The sequence below is a fragment of the Tauraco erythrolophus genome, chromosome 2 (genome assembly GCF_009769465.1).
Source record: "Tauraco erythrolophus isolate bTauEry1 chromosome 2, bTauEry1.pri, whole genome shotgun sequence".
Lineage (NCBI taxonomy): Eukaryota > Metazoa > Chordata > Aves > Musophagiformes > Musophagidae > Tauraco > Tauraco erythrolophus.
The window spans coordinates 123,183,030-123,204,292 of NC_141466.1; the positions used below are offsets into that span (position 1 = coordinate 123,183,030).

The 21,263-nt window shown below is 44.0% G+C and overlaps 1 protein-coding gene across 6 annotated transcripts in view; it reads left to right on the forward strand.

The window, feature by feature from the left end:
- Positions 1-21,263, forward strand: part of MEIS1 (Meis homeobox 1) — a 110,840-nt gene that overhangs the window by 52,211 nt on the left and 37,366 nt on the right. For all 6 annotated transcript variants that reach the window (XM_086631056.1, XM_086631062.1, XM_086631069.1 and 3 more), the window contains one exon: positions 5,725-5,870. In XM_086631056.1, the coding sequence (XP_086487182.1) occupies positions 5,725-5,870 (146 nt within the window). The remainder of the gene's footprint in view (positions 1-5,724; positions 5,871-21,263) is intronic.

Here is a 21,263-nt window from a genome sequence, read left to right on the forward strand (position 1 = left end):
AACTTGTCGCGTCCTTGAACCTGCCTTTTGAGAGTTCAGAATTTTGTACCTTGTAGGAAAATTAAATTTCATGCATAGGCCTCATTTCGCTCCGCAAAAAGTCAGCATGGTGGATGTGTGGGTATCCAGCGAACTGAAGACGTGTTTCTGTAAGGGACAACGTAAGTAAAGGTGCGGAAATTATAATAGTTACTCTAAATTAGCACAGAGCACTGAAAAAAGGTTAAGGAAAGTCATTTTGCCACTTAAAATCTCTCTAGTACATTACGTTGCTTAAAGCTATTAATGAATCCTGCTTTCTGGTTACCTGAAAAGGTTGCTAAAGGGATTTGGGTTCTTGGAGGGGTTAAAAGAGCCAACAGAGCTGTGGAGGGATAGTGAACAGTTAAATATTTGGCTTAGATAACATAGATTTCTCATGCTAGCAGAAGCAGGAATTTGAGGAACTCATATCTAAGTGTGTAAAAAAAAAAATTATGATAGAATTTTTATAAAATCGCACTACTGAAAAGCCCACAAACTTTGGAGCACCATAGTAGGTGTTTCAGTTCTTAGCACCAAAAACATGGCAAGTCCAGTACAGAAGTCAATAGTTTTTGTCTAAACACAACAGATGTTTAAATTATATTAGCTTATTAAATGCAAAAGTAAATGCAAAGCGTAAAGTTCTTCCAGGAGGCAGAAGCTGCTTTTAATGGGAGAGACTTGGAAACATAAAAATAAGTTCAGCTTAAGGAGTGTTGAGTCTTTTAGAGGACACTGATTTAGTCCCATGTTAATGGAGCCGTCCAGTCCTGGGTGCCCCTAAAAGTTGCCCTGGGTCTTTCTCAGGGCTTCTGGGTACGTTTCTTTCACATTTTCTTCCATGAGCTCCTTAAAGCGGTGGATTTAGATGCTTATCTAGAAGTGGGCTGTACAAGCTGGGAGGTGGTGTTCATCACGTGGTTTGGTGGACCTCAGCGAAGCTGGTGCCCTCCTCTTGCCCCCTCCCACCAAATTGAACTGTGGACCCCGAAACCTCTCTCAGATCTTGTGACAGAGGTGTGGGAAGCTGGTTTTTTTTTTAGGAATAGTATATTTTGCTTTGATATAAAAATATTTGTGCTCCAAATACAGATTTGATGCCAGTACAGGGCTACATGCAGTGAGAAATAACCTGTTGCATCTGGTGAAGATACTTGTAGAAAAACTGTATTGGGTACTTTGCTATTGAGATTTCAAGTCACTTCAAATCATTTGAGGGTGTGAGTCTCGAGAGCCACATGCAAAGCCGTGGATTTTCTAGTCGAGCAAAGGGCTGGCGTTCTTTGGACATCTGAGTTTCCAACCTTTCTGAAACAGCGCGGGCTTGGGCTCGGGACTATTTATGTTGTATCTGAGCAATCTCTCTGTTAAGAGGTCTGAGGATGGATTTAGGAGCTGGGTGGCTTAAAGTTGCCTAGCTATGCCTTTCCAGCATCGCAGGGCGGTGACGTTTCATTTCGATTCAGGGCAGAAGCGAAGGAGGAGACTTTGAATTGGCCACCTAATTCCCGCAACGGCCGCTGCCCCCGAAGGCGAGTGCATGTGCCAAGTTGCTCTCCAGAAGCACCTATTTTGCCAACAAAGGTTTCTGACAGATCATCCGGGACAGAGAGAGCGTTACCCACTCGAGAAGCTGCTGTAACCAGTTGCCCTCTGAGTTTTGGGGGAGTAGGAGGCGAAAGGAAGTCGTAGGAGGTGATGGCGACGGGGAGGGGGATGCAGAGAGAGGAGCCCCCGCTGGCACGGCCGGCCTGACCCATTCAGCGGGGCTGAATACGATAAATGCCGCTTTATCCTGTCTTGAAAGGAACAAGATAGCACAGCCTAAATGCCTGGGTGTGCTTAAATAGGCAACTCTGGGACGCCGGAGTCGAGGACGTTTGAAATCGGAGCTCCCCAACAGCCGGGGAGCTGCCACAGGTCACCTGCCTCGCTCCATGGGGATCAGCCCAGGTCCGGCAAGAAATCGTCCACGGACGAATTGTAGTACAAATTCCTTTCTTTGTTGGTTGGCCTCTTTCACTAGACCGCGGCCTATAAAAATTTGTGTAAAAACAATTCTCAAATATTATTTGAAAGGGCAAACGGCCACGCTGAAAGGTTTGACAGTTTGACATATAGCGCTTGGTTTCGCTCGCTGGGGAAGGAGCACGCGGTGCCCGGGCTCTCCTCCTGCTCCTTACAGGCTCTGGGTTGGTGGTGGTTGTTGTTGTTTTGTTTTTTTTTTTAAATAGCATCTAGTTGCTGTGCAGAGTCGCTGCACTCCCAGCGATTTGACAGGCAACGAGTCTGCTTCAGTGATCTTAAATCCTTTTAGACTAATTTGCGCGCGAGCAGAAAAACAGCTAGCACCTTCGGATCCAGCGCTTCAAACCAGAGAATCAGGTATTGCCAATTAAAGTGCTGTTTCCAACCATCATATCAAGACGGATTACTGGCCATTCCTCTGATAATGTCACGGCGCGCCTAAAGAGAACGTGAGCCGGAGTTTCGCCACGGACAAAGGATCCGCGTGGACCGAACTCACGGGCGACCGAGGCGGAGGGAGTGTGCCGCGCATCGCGTGTACGGCCGCGCATATGTGCGGCGTGAAGGCGAGCGGTGAGCCTGCTCTGCCCCCCGAATAGCCACGGGCCATTCTGCAGAGCCTCTGGCCCCTCAGTCACTGGCCCACTAGTTAATTGCCACACGGACTTTGTGACACATGGGCAGATAATATGACATTTTCGGTTTCTGTCACTAGCAAACGCCACGGCGTTGCTTGCGCTAGTTGCTAAGAAGCTGTCAGAAACCATTAGCAGCTGGCTAAAGTTGCCCTATGGCATTTCCTCATGGCATCAGCAAAACAAGCATAAATCACCCAGTGGAGCCTCCCGCTATACTAATGAGGCTGTAAGCTTGTTTATGGACTAGCATCATTTCTATGATTATTTCCACCTTTTCAGTTCGCCTTCATTTGGCGGCAGGAGAAGTCAACTTCAGGAACGGAGTCGCCGCTGACATTTTACAAATGCGGTTCGTAGCTGCTACCGTGTGGCTGGTCAGCGGTGCTTCAAGTTTGTTTAGTGATCTTTAAAAAGAGGAAAAGAGGAGGCGGGGGGGGGGGGGAAGGGGAGGAGGGGAGAGGATCTCTGGAGACCTCACGGAGGTGAGCGTATCGAGTTGCAAAGTAGATGGAAATACTGAAATCCACAATTGACCATTTAGACTTCTCTCTGTGGTTTCAGTCTTTACGGGATCAATTTTCCATTTAAAAAAAGTGGAAGAGGTTAAACAATTTATAAAAGTCTAGCGAAGCGTTTGCTCTTAGGATAGCTGGGTGCTTGCTTATCCTCTCCCTGCCTTTCACTTTCTCTAACTTGCGTTGGACGGGGCCAGGGTTTATTGTTTTAGGCTTTTCTGAACATGCACCAGTATTTACACTGGATTGAAAGCATTTGCTTCCAATGAAAATCTTGTCTTAGATTACAGCCCAGCAGTGTAATTTCCCTCCCAGATGGGAGTAAAGTAGCAGTATTTGCCTAAAAACAGTAGGAAGAACAAACTGTGCATTAAGCCGAGGCTGTTTTTGGCTTGAGCTAATGATGTAACAGAAACCTTTTATTTGGGATAGGTCACCGCCAAGGATTGAAGGAGGTGATCTGGCTCGTGCTTGAAAGGTTTCTCCATTGTATCTACATAAGTCTTCACTTAAAAAAATCCTGTTCCTAATGCTTCTGCTTTCATAGAGCAGAAATAAACAGGAAAGGTTCTGGGGAGTGTTATAGGTGGAATGCAGAAAGCTTTTCCTCCCCTAATGGAGGATATAATTCAGGTGCCCCGGAGGCATGCTTTCAGGAATTCTCTTGCCCGAGGTAATGGGAAGCTAAGGCTGCTTGAAGGCCTTGATTATCTATTGATGCACAAAGCTGGAAAAAAAAAGTCCTCTCCCTTGGATTATAGTAGATATTTCCATAAATTATCAATGAGTCCTCCTCCCGTCAGGCACGAGGCGATGGCTGCTAAATTAATCTGAAGGGGGTTTGCGATGAGGAGAGAGCGTATTTTAAAAAAAATGAGGGGGGGGGGCAGAGAGGGCGGGTGGACGATTGCAGGGAGGTGGTGAAAGGCAGTGTCATTAGGTTAGAAGCTTTTCATTTTTAATCAATGAATGCGTAATACTTTTCTTTTCCTTGTTTGCCTCTCGCAGACAGAGAGTGGATTAGCCCGTGGAATTTTAAATGCTGTTGAGTTGTTTCCTTTGCTCATGTTTCTTTTATGAATTATTATTTATATGGTGAATTGCTTCTCTATATAAAAGCCCTTTTTTACATACTGGGCTTTCAAAGAGTTTGTTGGATATCTGGTTTCTTCATAAAAATCTTGTTGGTTTCTATAACTACTCAAGGTTACCGTTCCATTAAAGACCCAGGCCAAGTCATAAGGACAATTATAAATTTGCCACAGTCAGTAAGATACTAAAAATATAACACTAATAATAACTTCTTTTTTTTTTTGGTGCTGAAAGCTGTTTAACAAATCATAATTTTGACAGTCTACGTATTTATTTTTTTAAAATTATTTTTTATTTTTATCGCTAACAGAGATAGTTTTGATTCAGCCCAATCCAGATGACTTTCTTGATCATTCTTGCCCAGGGGCATAAAAAACACTTGCCTAATAACATCACAACTCCACATTGCTACAAACATATAATGTCCTTGGAAGCCAGGATATGCTGTTCAATCCACATGCAGAGAATGCGAAGATTGGTTTGCTCTGTGGACTTGTTTATAAACTGCTTTCAGGGTTCAAAACAAAAATTGCACGTGAAACACGCCGGGCGCTGCAACTTTTGTTTTCCTTTGACCAGTAGCCAGTCAGCCCAGACCCAAGTCGGCTGCTACGAGGTTATGTCCTCCCATAGATATGTTGCTAATGTGATGAGAACTGTCTGAGACCTTCTCTGCATTAAGGAAATTCATTCTGGATGAGTCATTTTTTAACAGGAGCGGACACCTAGTACGGATATGGCACACCGGCACAAAGCAGGGTGTTAATTCCTACGGTGTATGTCAAATTGGTACCTACTTAACCCAGTATGAATTTCTTTAGGCTGGGGCTGGGAAGAAGGGAGGCCAGTTAGCTACCCACCTCCCATCAAAAAGTCAGGAGAAGTCACATATCTATAAGAGACTTAACACAAGCAACGCTCCAGTCCTCTGGTTATTTTTGAATTTGGAGAGAAAATATGATGTTGCAAGAGAGCTGTGTTCACCCCACTTTTCGCATCCCAGAGCAAGGTGATCATGAGGATGGGACACCACCAATCCTTTCCTAATTGCCATCTCAACCAAAGTAGCTAATTGGGGTGAATTTTCGGGAAGTCACTAAGTATGAAGAAAAGCCACCGTTTCCACCTTTGCAAGCTGGATGCTTGCAAGATTTTTTGTTTTCTTTTTTAAGCACTTTTTGTTTCGGGTTACGATGGCAGAAATAGCCACACTGTCCTTCAGGATGAATCAGAATGGGGCCGACACAGTCCTGAAACCCTCCCTCTCCCCATGTCTCTTCCCCCTCGTCCCCTCAACCCCCGGTGAATTACGGTGTTAAAGAATTTATACCTCATTTAAATATTCATGCAGTTTATACCCAAAGCCAGGCTTCGGCTGAAGTATATAAAGGTAGCATAAGTCAAAATTTGATTCACTATATTTACAGGTGACGGCTTGGACAACAGTGTAGCTTCCCCCAGCACAGGTGATGATGATGATCCAGATAAGGACAAAAAGCGACATAAAAAGCGTGGCATCTTTCCCAAAGTAGCCACAAATATCATGAGGGCATGGCTGTTCCAGCATCTAACAGTAAGTGAACTCTAGATCACATATGCAAAATAAAACATGGAAAATGTCATAGTTGTAGTAGTCATAGAAAGAAAAAAAAAAGTAAAATCGTATGATGTTGCTGACAGGCAGCTCAGGGAACTTTTCCGAGCAGAGTTGTTGTTGTTGCCTCGTTTGCTAGCTGCCAGGGGCAGAGCATGGAGCGTATGTTTTTATGTTTTTTTGGGGGGGTGTTTTTTGTGTGTGTTGTTTTTAGATTTGTTTTTTTGGTTCGAGTCGCAGTTGTTAACAGGACATCACCGCAGAGTGTGACTAAGCTTATACTAATAACCTCGGAGACCTGTCCTGCCCCGCAGCTCCGCGTAGCTGACGTGGGAATCGCTGCTTCGGAGCAGACGGCAGTGTTCGGCCCTGGGTTCTGTGCTCCGGAGAACCACGGAAAATAACTGGGGAGATTAAAAACAAAGCAAAAAGCAAACAAAGACCTTATTCAGATGTTTGTCAGAGATCGTCAGAAGCTTCACAATGAAAGGTCTGAATGTATCTGGTTTAACAGCAAAGTATAATTTTTTTCTTTGAGACGTTCTCATTCCCAGAGTGTAAGTTACCCCTGTATTTAACGTTATAAAGGGGTGGTGGGATGCACAGCAATTTCTGTTGCCACAGCTACCTATATTTTTTATTTTTTTATGCCTGGGATTAGAAATCAAAGCTCTGGACAGGTGTGTGGGGTTAAGCTAGATGCTAGAGCTTCTTTCAAGGCTTTATATTGTGCACCACACCTTCTAAGGTTAGCATTTAGAGAAGTGTTTTTAATGCCATTCTTTGTCATCAAATTGTGGTGATCTGTCACTGTGTTTCATCCACCGCGGGGACGTGGGCCGTTGGCCCCAGGTTTTCTGTCCGAGCTTTTCTGTGCCAGGAGGATACGGGGGTGCTGGGGGTCCGCAGGTGGTGGCGAAGAATGGCTCTTGCCTCTAATCCCAGCGGTTGACTCTTCCCAGCCTGTAGCTAGGGTCAGGGCGGAAGCAGAAGCTGGCCAGCTTGCCCGGTCCCGGCAGGAGCCCTGCCAAGGGTGTACTCGTAAACGGGAGGAAGCGGTCACGCACATCGCCCCTCTGTCCCCGCCTTGAGCCAAGAAACCAGATATCTGTTGTGACTCTTGTCAGCACGGGGATCAGGCGGGGAATCCTGCCCCGCGCTGTCCTGGGTTGCTATGAATGAATCTTCATGCCGGAGCGCTCTTCCTCCGAGGCCGGAGAGGGCCTCGGATGTCTCCAAGTTAATCTCTCTCTTTGGCAGACTCCAGGTCAGCCGTGCCCCAGCTTTGCCAGCTCCTTAGCCCTGTCCCTAGTGCCTTCAGCTGAGGTCCCTTTTGGTTTTGGTGGCTCCCCAATTCTAGGTCCTTACCCAAGACAACCTGACACCTAGTGTGTCTCTGCAGGTAGATGTGAGGTTAAGGACATCTGCCTCCAAAATGGTCCAGGGATGCTGTGCCAGCAACGATGCTCACACCAACCTGATGCAGCTGGTTTAGGTTCTGGTTTGAGGAGATGCCCTGGAAGCTCTGTAGCCAGGACAAGGCACACCAGGGGAGACTAAGCAAGTGCATGTCTGTCCCTGTAATTCCCAGCTAAGGAATTACGAATTAAAAATTTATTTTATTAAAAATAAAATGTTTCTCTTAATATTTTTCCTGGAAGTGGCCTGTTGCTGTGTTTGTGCTACTAAATTAAACATCAACCTGGCCTGGGCACAGGAACATGACGGTCTGTCCTGTCAAACTGCTTGAGCAGTCTCCAGCGTGCCCTTAGCCTGGGCCAGCTACCACCTTCCAAACCCATTCCTGGGAGCATGGTATAAAATAGCAGGGATGACTCTCGAAAGACTTTCTGGCAGGAGCCACCCTGCATTGAGAATTTAGCTACCTGGACTTGACCTGACCCTGCAGCTGACTTCATGCACAGTCTCAAGACCAGAGAACGGACCCTATCACTATCGCATCCAGATTAGACATAGGGTGCAAGTGGCTTTTCACTCTTCTCTGTGCAGTCATGGTGTGCAAAAGAGAAGACGTGAGTGCCTGTGGAGCTTGCTGCAGTGCTGGTAGCTGCCCCTGAGAGACACCACCCGGACCTCTGCTTTTGTAAGGTGGTCTCTTCTGGAAGGCTCAGATAAAGAAAGAACCCCCCCAGTGCATTTTCTACTTTGTAGCACCGACCTAAAGTTTGCTATCGCATCCCCTTGAGATCCATCTGGCTTAAGATCCATTCCAGCCAGGTGAAGCATGCAGATTTATTGCAAGGCAGCTTTCTCTTCTTCTGGCAGCGTCACGGTAGCTGCAGGCTCATCTGATCAGTTAAGTAAAGCAGAATTGGTTTACCCAGTCCAACCTTCTCCAGCTACGACCTTGAGACAGACCTTTCAAACCCCCCTAGGTGGGGTCAGGGACAGTTTCCCCAAACTAAAACATGTCTGTTGTAGGCTCTTCGAAGCATGTGTTTCAGCGGGGAGTGCTCTCGCTGGAGTGAGAAGGCACCAGAGAACTTGTGCATCCAGAAGAGCGGTGGGTCTCCTGCATGGAGGGAGATGTCCTCCAGGCATGCGCGTTGATAACATGGGGAAGAGTTAACACTACAGTTAGTGCTAGAGCAATATAACATGTTGATAAGCTGCCTGGGGTGCTGTCCTCTCTGCAAAAAACCTCCAGGTCCAACTCATGGCTGCAATCAGAGTTGAGGAGTAGGGGGACACGAGACTGAAGGAATTAAGACCCCAGTTCATTTTTGAGGGTCTCTGGACCTCATCACTGCTCTTATAACCCTACACACAGGCATGACAGTGTCCCCAGCTGGGCTCCTCGCTGTGGGAGGAAGGTCATCCTGAGGAGCAGTCAGCCGAGGAAACTGAAGATCCCACGTCATTTATTTATTTATTATTACTGATTTGGTCTTCCCTAGGGTGGGCACAAGGTCCTCCCTAAAGCAGGAGGTGAGGAGAGACAAGGAGGTGGTTCTGTTCAGGCAGGGGACGTGTCAGGGCAGGCAATAGTTCCCTTTTGCCCCCAGTGCTTAACCTGCCTTCACTTTCCCATCTGGAAAACGGCAGGAAAGAAACGAGTGGTGGTTAAGTGCAAAATCCAGCATTCCCTTAACTGCTGGTGCTTCCTAATTGGCATGTTAGTTGGGAGCCCTCCTTTTCAAAGGCAATTTTTTAATTTTCTCACAATTGTAGTATTACTACACGTCAGTGGCATGGAATTAAACAAAATAGATGGTAATTGCTGTGGCTGTCATACTAATGATTAATGATTGGAAAGATTTAAAATAAATATTGGACTAATATAATCTTTAAAAAGCGTATAGGCTGGTTTAATTCCTTCTATGCAGTTACTCCATCTCCAAGAGTCTTAAGTCTTCCTTTATGTACTTTCCTAAGGTTTGTCCTTTGTACTTCCTTTCCTAAGGTTTGTCCCTTAGTTCGTGTTTCCCACTTAGAAAGGAAATTATTTTTTTTTCTTTATTGAAGAAAAAAAAAATCAGTTGCCAGGCCATAGCCTCTTTAGTTCTTGAAGTGTTTGGGCAATAGTTCCCACTCAGTGTCATGCTGCAACCCTCCCAGTATTTTGACTGATGTGCAGAACTGAGTTGATGTATGCTCAAAGAGTCAGCAAGTGCTGTCCTCTGCGGATGCGGGCAGTATACTCTGAAACACTTCAGGGGATAAATTCGTCCAAATTGTCCTTTTTTTTTTTTTTTTGTCTTCCCCTTGGAATAATAACAACAAAAAAAAATTTTCAGCTAAAACAATAGCAAAAATGGTGACCGGACTTAAACTTGACACTTTGCAGGATTTATTTTTAATTATTTGCTATTCTGATTTAATTTTGATTAAATGTATGGGTTGGAAGAGCTGCCCAGGTTGGCCATTAGTTACGCAAAATGTAGCTGTGGAGCGTGTTGAAATTATTTGATGGTGGATTATGACAGCAGCCTGTAAATTTTGAGGTTTGTGAAATCTATTTTTAGGATTTTGCTGTAGATTTGAGGTGGAAGGAATGTCTTGTTACTATTTGGGAAAAAAAAAAAAAAGACAACTTGAGTTTGGTGAAGAGGTGAGGGCATCCTCAAACTGGAAAAGTTGAGTCAAAAATCAGGAGAGGCTTGTGGGGTGACATCAGATGAACATCAAATGCCATGGCAGGGTCTAGAGGAGGGACTGGGGTGAACCAGTCCTGGGCTGGAGCTGAGCTCCAGAGAGTTGCCCTCAGGATAATTTCAGAGCGTGCTGCAGCACGACAACATTTTAAGGGCCCTCTTTTTTTTTTTGGTAGTTTATTTTATTTTATTATTTCCTGGATCAGTTCACATTCAGGGATCAGATCTCACCACCGTTTTTCAAGCAGATCTCACTGTAACAAATAGCCCTCAGCAGGGATTGCAAAATAATGGAAAAGCTTGGAGGAAGGGAAGGAGGAAAGAATAATCTTGCCTATGACCAGATCTGTGAAAATTAATTTGTGGCAACGGGATTAGTTTCTCCTTCAGCCCATGTTATGCTTTTGTCCCAGCAATGGTACCTTTTGGTTCAAAAGTAGAAGGGAGTTTGGGGGGTGTCTTTTCAAGTGTTTTGTTTGCTCATTATGAATTCTCTGCATCCTTTAAATCCAGCTTAATTTAAAACGTCGATATTCAAACCTCATTTTGGGGATTATACGATGTAATTGGTTTGTTATATGATGAGTATTTGATGATCTTCACGTTCATCATCTAATCAGGCAAAAAAAGCCATAAAATTATAATCCCAAAAGATGTTTAATAACAATTTAAACTATTGAAGGCTTTATTTAAGCACATTAGGGGATTATAACCCACTATTTTTTTTAATGGTGCCAAGAGGTAGATTCAAGGACTTCAAACACCTTTTAAAAAACAAATTGCCATGATTTAAAAAAATGAATGGGCCAAGGATTTCTTTCATGTAAATCCCATAATTTAATCATTATTTTTAACTGCTTTTAAAACAATTTCCTGAAGAGATTAAATCTTACTGAAATGGGAGACTGAGCAGAAAGTAAAAGACGTAGCTGAAAGACGTTTACTTTACAGTAAAAGTGAAAGGGTTTTTTTTTCTTTTATTATCTGGATTTTGCATCTTTACTGATCACCTGATGCCATTCTATTAAACAAGAAAACTTGTAATAAGCAATGTGCAGTCTAGTTTGCAAAGCTGTTATTTGTATAAAAGAATTTATGGGAGGCAGGTATTTGAAGGAAGCACTTTATATCTGGATGTAGCTGAGAAAAATAGTCCCCATCACTTCAAGGATGTTATTTTGATGGAAAAATACTATCACACCGCTTAATTCTATAAGTTTTATTTCAGTGTGAATATTTTACAGGCTGAAAACTTTTTAAGGTTAAAGCAAGTGGATTTCATGTCTTTTCTCATCCCTCCATGGTTATGAGATTTTTGCCTTCAGAGGAGCGTGGGGTTAATTTGGCTCCTTGCCCGTACTCCCATGCGGGTAGCTTGTCCGGTTTTAGAAAGGGCTATAGTGAGAGGGCAGATGGGTACAAAACTAGGCTGCTGAAAACATAAAAAGGGGAAATGATTGGCTAAAACCAGTGAGGATTTTCTTTATTCTCCTCTCTAGAGGATTTGGAAGCACTAAAAGGAATCAACCCCCCCGAAAGTACAACTTACAATGATTCTGCATCCTGCACCAACTGATACTTGCTCTGCAAAATGCTAGAGGGCTCCTGGAGCTCATCTGGGTGACAGGTCATATTTCCAGATCTTGGACTCGGAACGGGAGGAGGGTTGCCCCTCCTTTATCCCAAACACGCAAGTCTCCTCTTTCACTTGATTTTTATTGTGGGCAAAGCTGTGAAAATCTTTCTTCCACATCTGCAAGACTTCTTAGTGCCAGCTGTCCTGAATTCCTGGGCAAAGCCAGGCATTTTTAGCTTGCTTTTGGTCGTCCATGCACCGCCATCCCCTTGGCTGGGAAGGTGGGAGCTGAGGCTCCTCCTGCTCCCGGCAGCAGGAAGACCTGCTGGAGCAGTGATCAAAAGCATCCATCACATGTTGGTGCAAGTAACCCACGATGAGGAGACATTCAGATACTCCCTTCTGCTGGTGGTGATGCTGTGGTGGTCTTCTTCAAAAGGAGAAACTGGGAAATGTTATTATGGGAGAAGATAATTATGCCGAGGCTCTGTTAGAATTGAATTGAGAGCTCCAGAAAGGAGGACAAACAGGATTTAGGTAACTTGGTTTGAATTAACTTCTTAACCCTTCAGCCCTGCCAGCGTCTGGTAGAGGACGCTGATGGTCAAAACCTTCAGCATTTTCTTTGATCTTCCTCAAAGTTGTTGCTTTGACCTGCTGTCCAGCCTCCAAGGATCGATCCATTTTCTAATGTCCGTGAGCGTTGCCATTTTTAAAGAAAACTGTTGAGTTTTGGGGAATATCCTTGACAATGCTGCTGTTGCTCCCTTTTCGTGATTTCTCGAAAAGCCGATGTCCCATGTTCTGAGATCTCATCCTATGCTATAGTTTGTTTAAGTTGCCAGCGCTGAGCTATGCTACAAATCTTTGGGTTTGGACTAGGAAGGAAAAATACAGGGTGCTTTAGTCAATTGGTTCAAAGAAACCAGGTTCCTCACATAGGCTGTTCTCATGTTCAGAAGTGTGGTGTGGTTGCAACATGTGTTTTCAGATCTGTGATTCAGTCTAATTTCTGATAAAGACAACCATCATGTTGTCTTAAACTATATAGTATAAGACATCTCGTCCTGGGCTTCCCACGGGTCTCAGGAATAACAGTGGTCCAGGGATATATTTTGGTTGAAATCAGAAGGTAGCCAACAGCCTGGGCTAGATTTTAGAGAGAGAGTATTTGCAAAGGGCTGTCTTATCTTTTTCCCAATTTCCCCCATTTTCCACCTTGGAGGCAATGTTGTACCAATGTGGAAGCCACCAGCACATTCAAAAATTCGAATTATTTGGAAGCTGCTGAAACACATTAGTATGTACACACCAGAAGAATTTCACGTCTGAGTAGAAGCAAGGGAATACTGAAAAGTTGAAACATGATAAACATTAATTCAGATGTTAAATTACACTTGCTCTGGTTGTACTAGAACTCCTTTTGTTTGCATAAATATTCTGGGAAATGAGTTTACCAGCAAGAATGTTTGCAGTAGTAAGAATTTTTAAGTCAACAGTAGATGCTTTGCTTTCTTCTCCACCCTCTCCATTCTTTTAAATTTGCAGCTGTGGTACTTAGTGTGTGCAACTTCATTTTTGAAATTAGCCTCCTCCAGTCAAGGCACAGAAACGTGTTGCGTGGCGCACTGTCTTTCTGCAGTCAAAGCAGCCGTACGAAATTCAAGTATCACGTTTGGAAGGGGGCGAGGGGGAGGGAAGAAGTCTGACCACCGATTTGTAAATCCGGAAGCATCCACAGAAATATTTTGGCAAATGATTTGCAATACGAAGTACACCAAAGGCAACAACAGTATCTTGGCAAGCAGTTGGTGAGCAGGAAATGAGGATAAATTCATGGGCTCGGTTGTTCATTGTTAGTTGTTTGTTTAGCTTGTTCTCTAACACAGTTGCTACAAAAGAGCCGATGTTGATTCCTCAGATATGCTTATGTATAGAAGTGCCAGTGTTAATTTTTTATTGGCAATCTCCTAACTCTTGAAGGAGTTTCACAGCGCACCAGTGTAAGCTAGCGAGTGACTTAATCAGATCAGGTAAAGTGCCAAAACATGAGGCACCAAACCAGTTGGGCGCATATCTGATGGGATGTGTTAATCTGCGGTGTAAGATAAGCTGCCTTTCAAATAGGGTCACATTTGGAAGTGGTACATCGAGTTGTGTAAGATGCATTCCCTTCCTCTGGCGTAGAGTATCCTACATCTGTTTGCATGAACTTAAGCCTTGTCCAAATGAACCGAAACAGTGATACTGCGGTCAATACAGTCTGTTTGTTGCTTCAGGACAGGCATGAGAAGTGGGTTGGGTTTTAACCCATTTGGAAAGTTTTGTTTTCCTTTTAATGCATTTACATTCAGCTAAACAGAATCTGCACTATTACAGCTTACGTGTTTTTTCTCATTGCGTGTATTCAAGGAGCCCTAATTCCTAATATTAACTGGTTATGTTTGCTGTCTGCCCATTGAAATTACCCACAGAAAACTTTTCTTGTGGAAGGGAGTTTTTTTTTTGTTGATAGAAAGTTAAAATTTTACTTGGATAATGCCATCCTTTCCCCTAAAATGTTCCACTGAAAATCCATCTTTTGATACGTGAACAAACGTATTGATCAGACTCACCTTTGCACTTTCAGCTTCTCACGCTGTAAGCTACAGCAGTGCTAAATATATGTGCAGAGAGAAGGTAAGTAGGCAGAAAAGAGTTTAAGTTAATATGTAGTTATCTAATTTACCTTGCCTTTTGCATCATTGCCTGATTTAGACCCATAGTATTTAGTAAAGTACTCGTTTCACTTCAGTGGTGGGCCATCATTTTAATAAGGCAAGGTCTGGGAGAGTTACCGCTGCATCTTCTGCTTTATGAACCAGAAACTTCTGCCCAGAAAATACTTCTTAGACTTTAGGTGTAGCATGAATATTCCTTTCTTGGCTACTGATTGACCTTTTCTAATCCGACTTGTACAGCATAAGACATTTTGGAAAGATAGTTAAAAAAAACCCAACAAACCACCAACTTATTCCCACTATGATGCTCTGTACCAAGGGTGCAAAAAGGGAGGTAGTCACGTTAGCGGCACTAAAGTGTCACTTGAGTCACACTAGTAAAACCAAGGGTCTGCTTGTGATAGAAGTATGTTTTCCCAGGACTTTCTTTGAACTCAGAGGGGGAATGATGGGACTCTGCCTTAGATGGCTCGCTCTATTCATTACCTAAGGTCTACTTTGAAGTGAAACTCTTCTTCCTAGACCACCTTTATTCATGTCAAGCAGAGCTTTTGGGGTCCCTAGTGATATTTGCAGGAAGGTAAATGCCTTAGATAATATTAGATGAATCTGTCAAATTCATAGATTCATCGGCATAACTCTACTTCTTTGCCATGGACTTTGTGCTGATCTAGGAGTTGTGCTGTGCTTCCGTGGGAATGGCAAAGAGGATAAACCCTTGATTTCATTGTTGAAACCTGAGCGTGGGTCCATTGGTACAGCAGGTTGTAAACCCTGGAGAGTCATAAGCTACAGTTGGGGGCAGAATAATTTTGAAGCTGGTAATAACCCGAATGTTAGGATTCTTATGAATAAAATGCAATTTTGGTAATGTTTTCATAAACAGCAGTAATGGAGGCATTTTAGTAAACAGTGGCATTAGTTGCATCAAAATTGCACCACATTGGCTTTTAAATTACTCCACCTGTCTGTATGAATAGGGTTTTCAATGTCGAGACACACAGACAGCTGCTGCTAATGTTGTTTTTTTTTCCTCTCCCTGTGCAGATAATGCTGGCAAATCTACAGCCATCAAGGCCTGGTTTCTGGTGTAAACCGGTACCTGACCTACTGGCTCTGGTGCTACAAAAGGAACAGCTTTAATTACTAATGGCTGTGTTTTAGTTTTGTACTTGTCGATGTAAAAAATGTCATCTTAGTGCGGCGTAACCTCTGGTTCACTTCCACTGGCAATGGTACATTGGCCGCAATTATTTTCAAAATAATTTGCGTTCCTCGGTGGCAGCTTGAAATCCTGCCTCGTTAGCGCTCAGATAATTAGCAGGGGTCTGGTCCTCCAGGTCCCTCTGCCCGAGTCCCGCTGGTTTCCCTGCGCCTTGCAGGGCTGTACTGGGGTGAAATAGGAATTGCACTTACAAATCCCACTGGATTTATTTGTAGGACAGTCCCTCCCTTGTATTAGGTGAGTGTAACACCCGGGAATTCATGGGCCAAATTCTGCCCTGGCTTGTTCCCTGTTAAACCCCCGGGAAGCTGGAGGGAGTTACGTGGAGGCAAAGTTGGGACATAACTGGTGGTAGGTGCCTCGTCTCGCTGGTTGCTATTAACTAAAGGATGCCATGTTGGCTAATAAGGCGGATGCACTGCTTGATGCCGTTTCACTGGCGTTGAGTTTGGTCGGGATGATGCGGTTACCAGCCTCGCGCCGGGCTTTAAAAGGGTTAAAGGCGATAACAGTGCCGTTAAAAATCCAGCTTGCCAATGAGCTATTTTGTGCGAATGGTATAAATATAAGATACACTTGTCTGGCTCATTTGCAAGCATTCTTTTTGACTTCTTTCACACAACTGGTGTTTTTGTGTTTAATTTAACAAGAAATGAGTAGTAAATGAAAGCTGCTGCCTGAAATCCCACTGTGAGCGTGTTTTGCACTTGGCTCCCCAGTGAAAAGGCAATTTGTGAAATTATGTGATAGAGTAATTAGATGAAGCCAGGGCTTCTGATTGTTGCCATGCTTATGTGGTAAAGGTTTGCTGGGGGAAAAAAAAAAAAAAAACACAACAAAAAAACCAACCACGGATTATTACCCTGGCAAGTTGACTCAAAGCTTCTTCATTTATTTGTAAACAGAATATTTAGTGACCGCATAGGAAGTAGCTGTAATCACCAGCTCGTAAAGAAACCACAGCAGAGCTTTTGGATTTTTACAGAGTGCTCATGTAAAATTTAAGCTGGGAGGCAGAATCCCTGTTAATGTAATTAGGATCTAATTTACCACCCTTTGCACACAGATGTAATAATGTCTAGATATTTATTCTATCTTTAAGCACATTACATATACCTCAGTGCAGCAGTTACTGAACAGAAACAGGTGTGAGCACTTTCCGGATTCGTTTTTACACTGTAAACACACAGTGATTTAAAGGGAAATATTTACCAAAAAAAAAAAAAAGAGGAGAAAGAATGTCTGCAAATGAGGCAGTAATGGACAGTTGCCCTTTATGTACTGATGGATTTCTCAATGGTTAAGTAAATTAAAGCAAATGCTAGAAAAATCAATAGGCTTGCAGAGTCTTGGTTGTGCCTCATAGACTTCAGGACAGAATGACAGATGTGGTGCATATGACCCATTTAAGTATTAATGCTTGGGAAATTGCCTCTGCGTGCAAGGTTATAGGCCTAGAAATATTGTTATATTAAATTACAGACAATAATATTTTTAAGCATATATGGAATTTATACGTTTCAGTTTAGTTGTTCTTCGGCGTTACATTTGTCCTGGAAGATTGGTTGCGTGGTTGTTTCTCCGGAATGGTAAATCAGGTTTAAAAATGTTAAAGCAGCGAATTGTCTTTCCAGGGCTGCCGCGGACCGGCGAGCGTATTGCTCGCTACGGGGGTACAGCGGACGCGTTAAATAAGAGCCCAGTAGCCAATGTGTTTGCTAGCAAATGTAGCATATAAGTGAGTCTAAATTAAATATCATTAAAAGGCGGCTTTCTAAATGGCGAGAGGGCTTGCGCGATACAGAGGATCGCTGTTAAATCGGGTTATTCTGTATGACTAAACACAAAGTAAAATACAAAGTGCGTGGTCGAGATGAGCTAAGTAAGGTAACCACCAAGTCAAGTCTTTCTCACCATCTTCTGCACGCGCCACGATTGGAAAGGGCGACTTTGCAGGGGCGGGATGAGTAAAAACTGACCCCGCGCAGAAATTTCTCCCAAAATAGAGACGTTGTGATTAATCCAACCAGGCAGAAGAGCTGTAGATGAGATAGTGTTTGCCATCTCTGATTTCTGTCATTTCTCACCGTGCTTCCACCGAGGCTGGGGGAAGCAGACCAAGTTAATTGTCTCTTCGTGGCATCCCTGGCAGGAGGACTGTGAAAATAGGTGGGACCCCTGATTTCGGTGTCGGCGTGAGGGCAGAGCAGTGGGTTTGCCGTCTTTGCTGGCGTACCTTGCCAGTTATCCTGACTTCACCCCAGACGTCTGTTTCTGCGAAGGGAGCGGCGGATGCGTTGTATATACAACTCCTGTGTTTTAATATTAAAGGGAGCTTGAGACTTTCAGAAGAACATTCCTATTCCTTGCTGGAGTCCTCACATGGAAACTGTCGTATTCCTTCAAATCAAACATTAGCTCTCATGTTTTACTGCCATTTGTGTAACAGATATTTTTTCCTTTTCTTTTTTTGGGGGGGGGTTTTGTTTCTTGATATTCTCTGATACTGGAATTTTGGCTACCAGTCTCTTTTCTAGCTCCCCCCTCCCTTGGTTTTCCTTCTCCCTAAAGCACAAAAACTCACCTAGGGATAAAACAAAGCATCCCCACGGGGCAGAAGGGCTGCACACCATGACTGGGAGCGCCGGTGAAATGATGACATTGCAGAAGGGCAGATTATTACTTTTGGGCCTGTTGAGGCCATATTTGTGTATTGAGGCTGGATGAGAATGACTGATGCTGAAGGCTGTCAGGCTGGGGCTGAGTGATGACAGACCCGTGTCATTTGTCCACATCCAGCTTCATTGCTATGGTGACAATATGCAGTGATGAAAGTTGCCGCGGAGGGTCGGACAGCATCCTCCGTGGTTGCCGTAGCCGGCAGCATCTTTGCAGCAGTGTGTTCGAGCTGCTCATGGCCCTCGGTGTCAGAGCAGCATCAAATCTCTAATGACAGAAACTCCGCGCAGGTTTTCGGGTACGTGGGGGAATCGCTCCTGGCGCCGTCGCCAGCCTCGGCAACTTCTTGCGTCGGTGACAAAAATTGTCTTTACCTGTTTTAGTCATTTTTATGTGCCTCGTGGTGGATTTCCTTGATTGATTTTGTGTGACACACAAGCGAGGATATTGGTTTTACAGCCTGGCACTTAACCTGCGTGGCGGCATGGGATGGTTGTGGTCCTCCTCCCACCACACGTAAAGCAAACATATTAATCAGCGTTTAGGCGATGACCGCTTTCGTTAAATATACGTGCGAGGGGCCCCGGTGAATGAGCTCTTTTGTTCCCAGCCAAACCAGAAGGGATCAAAGGTCAGTGGGAACCCAGAAGCCATCAGTCAGGGTGGGTTTCTCTGGGTCCTGGGGTTGTCGGCTCCGTAGTCACCCTTGGCAACCCCGGGCGGCCACCTGCTTGCCTTCCTCACCACCTGGCGCAGAAGCGGAGCATCCACTCTCCCAGTTGCTGTAAAAAAGATGCTGACATAAAGTTGGTGTTCAAGATACAGCACGAGCATCGCTGTGCACCTCTTTGTCGTCAAAGTCATTTGAGAGCAGGATTAGAAAAAAGATAACGTTGGCTTTGGAGCGATCGTTTTGCTGCATTTGTCTTTAGGGTACGTTTTAAGGCTGAAAATTTGGTTTTGGTTTAGCAGCAAATGGCAAATCGGAAAGAAGCAGCAACATGCTGCTGAAACACAATTCTATGCTTTTAAACAGAAAAGTTCACTTTTAAAAAAGTTCTGGTATGGCGTTTATTTCCTTTCAGCAGATCGATTTATTTCTCCCCCACCTCCCTGCGATGTTAAAGTACATTTGGCAGTAATCAGTTTATCCTTATTAGAAGCCGTGGTAAAAGGCATAGTTGCTGAGTCAATTCACTCCGTTTACTTCCCTTATTGAGCCTTAATGTGTCCCAGTCCCCACCCCTTACAGTGAAAACATCATCAATTATAGGGCTGACAGGAGCCTGGGACTTGGTGTAAGTTGCTCCTTGGGGTTATTCATCTTGCACCAAAAAAACTGGCACTCAGCAACATTCATCACCTCCCCCTACCTAAAACGGTTGAGTAAACGCTGGGTTGAATTATCAGAGGAGAGGCAAAAGAAGGGGAATACCAAGTTTGAATACATTGGAGGCAACTTTGGGCTCATACGGCAGGAGAAATAGAGCCATCAGCTGATGTGCAAGTTTCCCACTGCAGTTTAATTTTGCTGCTGAAGCTGGAGGGAGGCTTAGTGATCCTTCAGCCAGACACCTTACGGTGCTGCTTCTCATGGCCTGACCTGCAAGAGCTTTTCTATTTCCGCACTGGAAAAGCAGCTTCAGCGCTGGAAAAGCAGCTTCAGAGCTGCTGTGCGGAGGTGTGCTGGGCGCCCAACCCTCTGTCAGCTCCTTGGGGTGAAATATGTTTTAAAACGCTACTCAGTTTGCTCCAGTTTGATCCCATGATACGTGTATTTGTTCCAAACACTCTGAATTCCCTCTGGTGAGAAACATTTCAAAGCAAGATCTTTGTTCTTAAATTTGATACTGCAAACCCTTTTTCTCCAAAACCTCCAGAAATACAGAAGCGTGGAATAAAATGTGCTTTGTTACCGTCACCTCCCCTCCCAACAAAACAAAGCAAAAAAAGCCTGGCCAGCTGAGCAAATCCAAACATCGAAACCTTAAACTTTGGGATTATTTAAATTTTCAAAGTTATCTTAAAAAATTAATAATAAAGAGTCTGCTTCCCTTTGCCCCAAAATATAATGCAGTCACAATAAGGCAGGAGAAATTCCCTTAACTGTACACCTGGCTCACTTTTGCGCCCGGTGCTGCGGTTAGATGGTTGTCTAAATAAATAGAGATTAGGTGGAGGGTTTTATCTCAGAGCTGGTACTGGTTATCACACTGCTTCCTCCCGCTCCCTCCCTCCGATTGTGAGTTGTATAAGAAGACTTAGCAAGCATAACTTAGAGCTGATAACCTTTGAATGTTAGTTCAAGGAAGCTGTGCCATAGTAACAACAACAACAAAAAAAAGTCATGCAAATTCCGTCGCAGCCTATTCCAATGAACGGTAATTTGACCATAACGCTGATTTAAAAGACGAAATGTTTGGTAAACTTTTTGCTTTGAGAGTCCTATTTGAATTTGACCTGATCGATAATTTTAGTATTTGAACAGGAGTAGAAGATGCCAGAAATGAACTCGTGTTTGCTCTTCAAATCATCTCTCTACTGGGAGGGTCTTGTTTTAGACTTGCTTTGACAAAGGCAAACTGTAATGTTTCATTTAGACAAATTGCTCCAGCCCTGCAGTTGGGGGTTGAATTGATCTTGACACAGCCCTGGAAGAAGCCACTATTGACATTTGTATTTGATGGTAAATGATATATATATATATATATAAAAATATATATAGATGGACAGACAGACAGACAGACCCAAGCATGGGACATAAAAAGAGGCTACCAAGTAACGGGTGGCTTATGGCCCTCCATAAAAGCAAGCAAGCAAATTCCTTGTGGTTCTGCATGGGCATGAAATCAAAATATGTCTTTTCCAAGCATATCTTGGCGTATTGATGGGTGACGTGCAACATGTGAAGAGGAGGAGAAAAGTCTTTGGGGTCCTTGCAGCATGCCTTCCGAAAAGACAAACCCCGCCACAACCAGAGAGAGGAAGGAGGGGGAAGGCGTCCATGCGCTACCGCGAGGCAATGTCATCACAATGTTGGGAAGCCAACTCACAGCG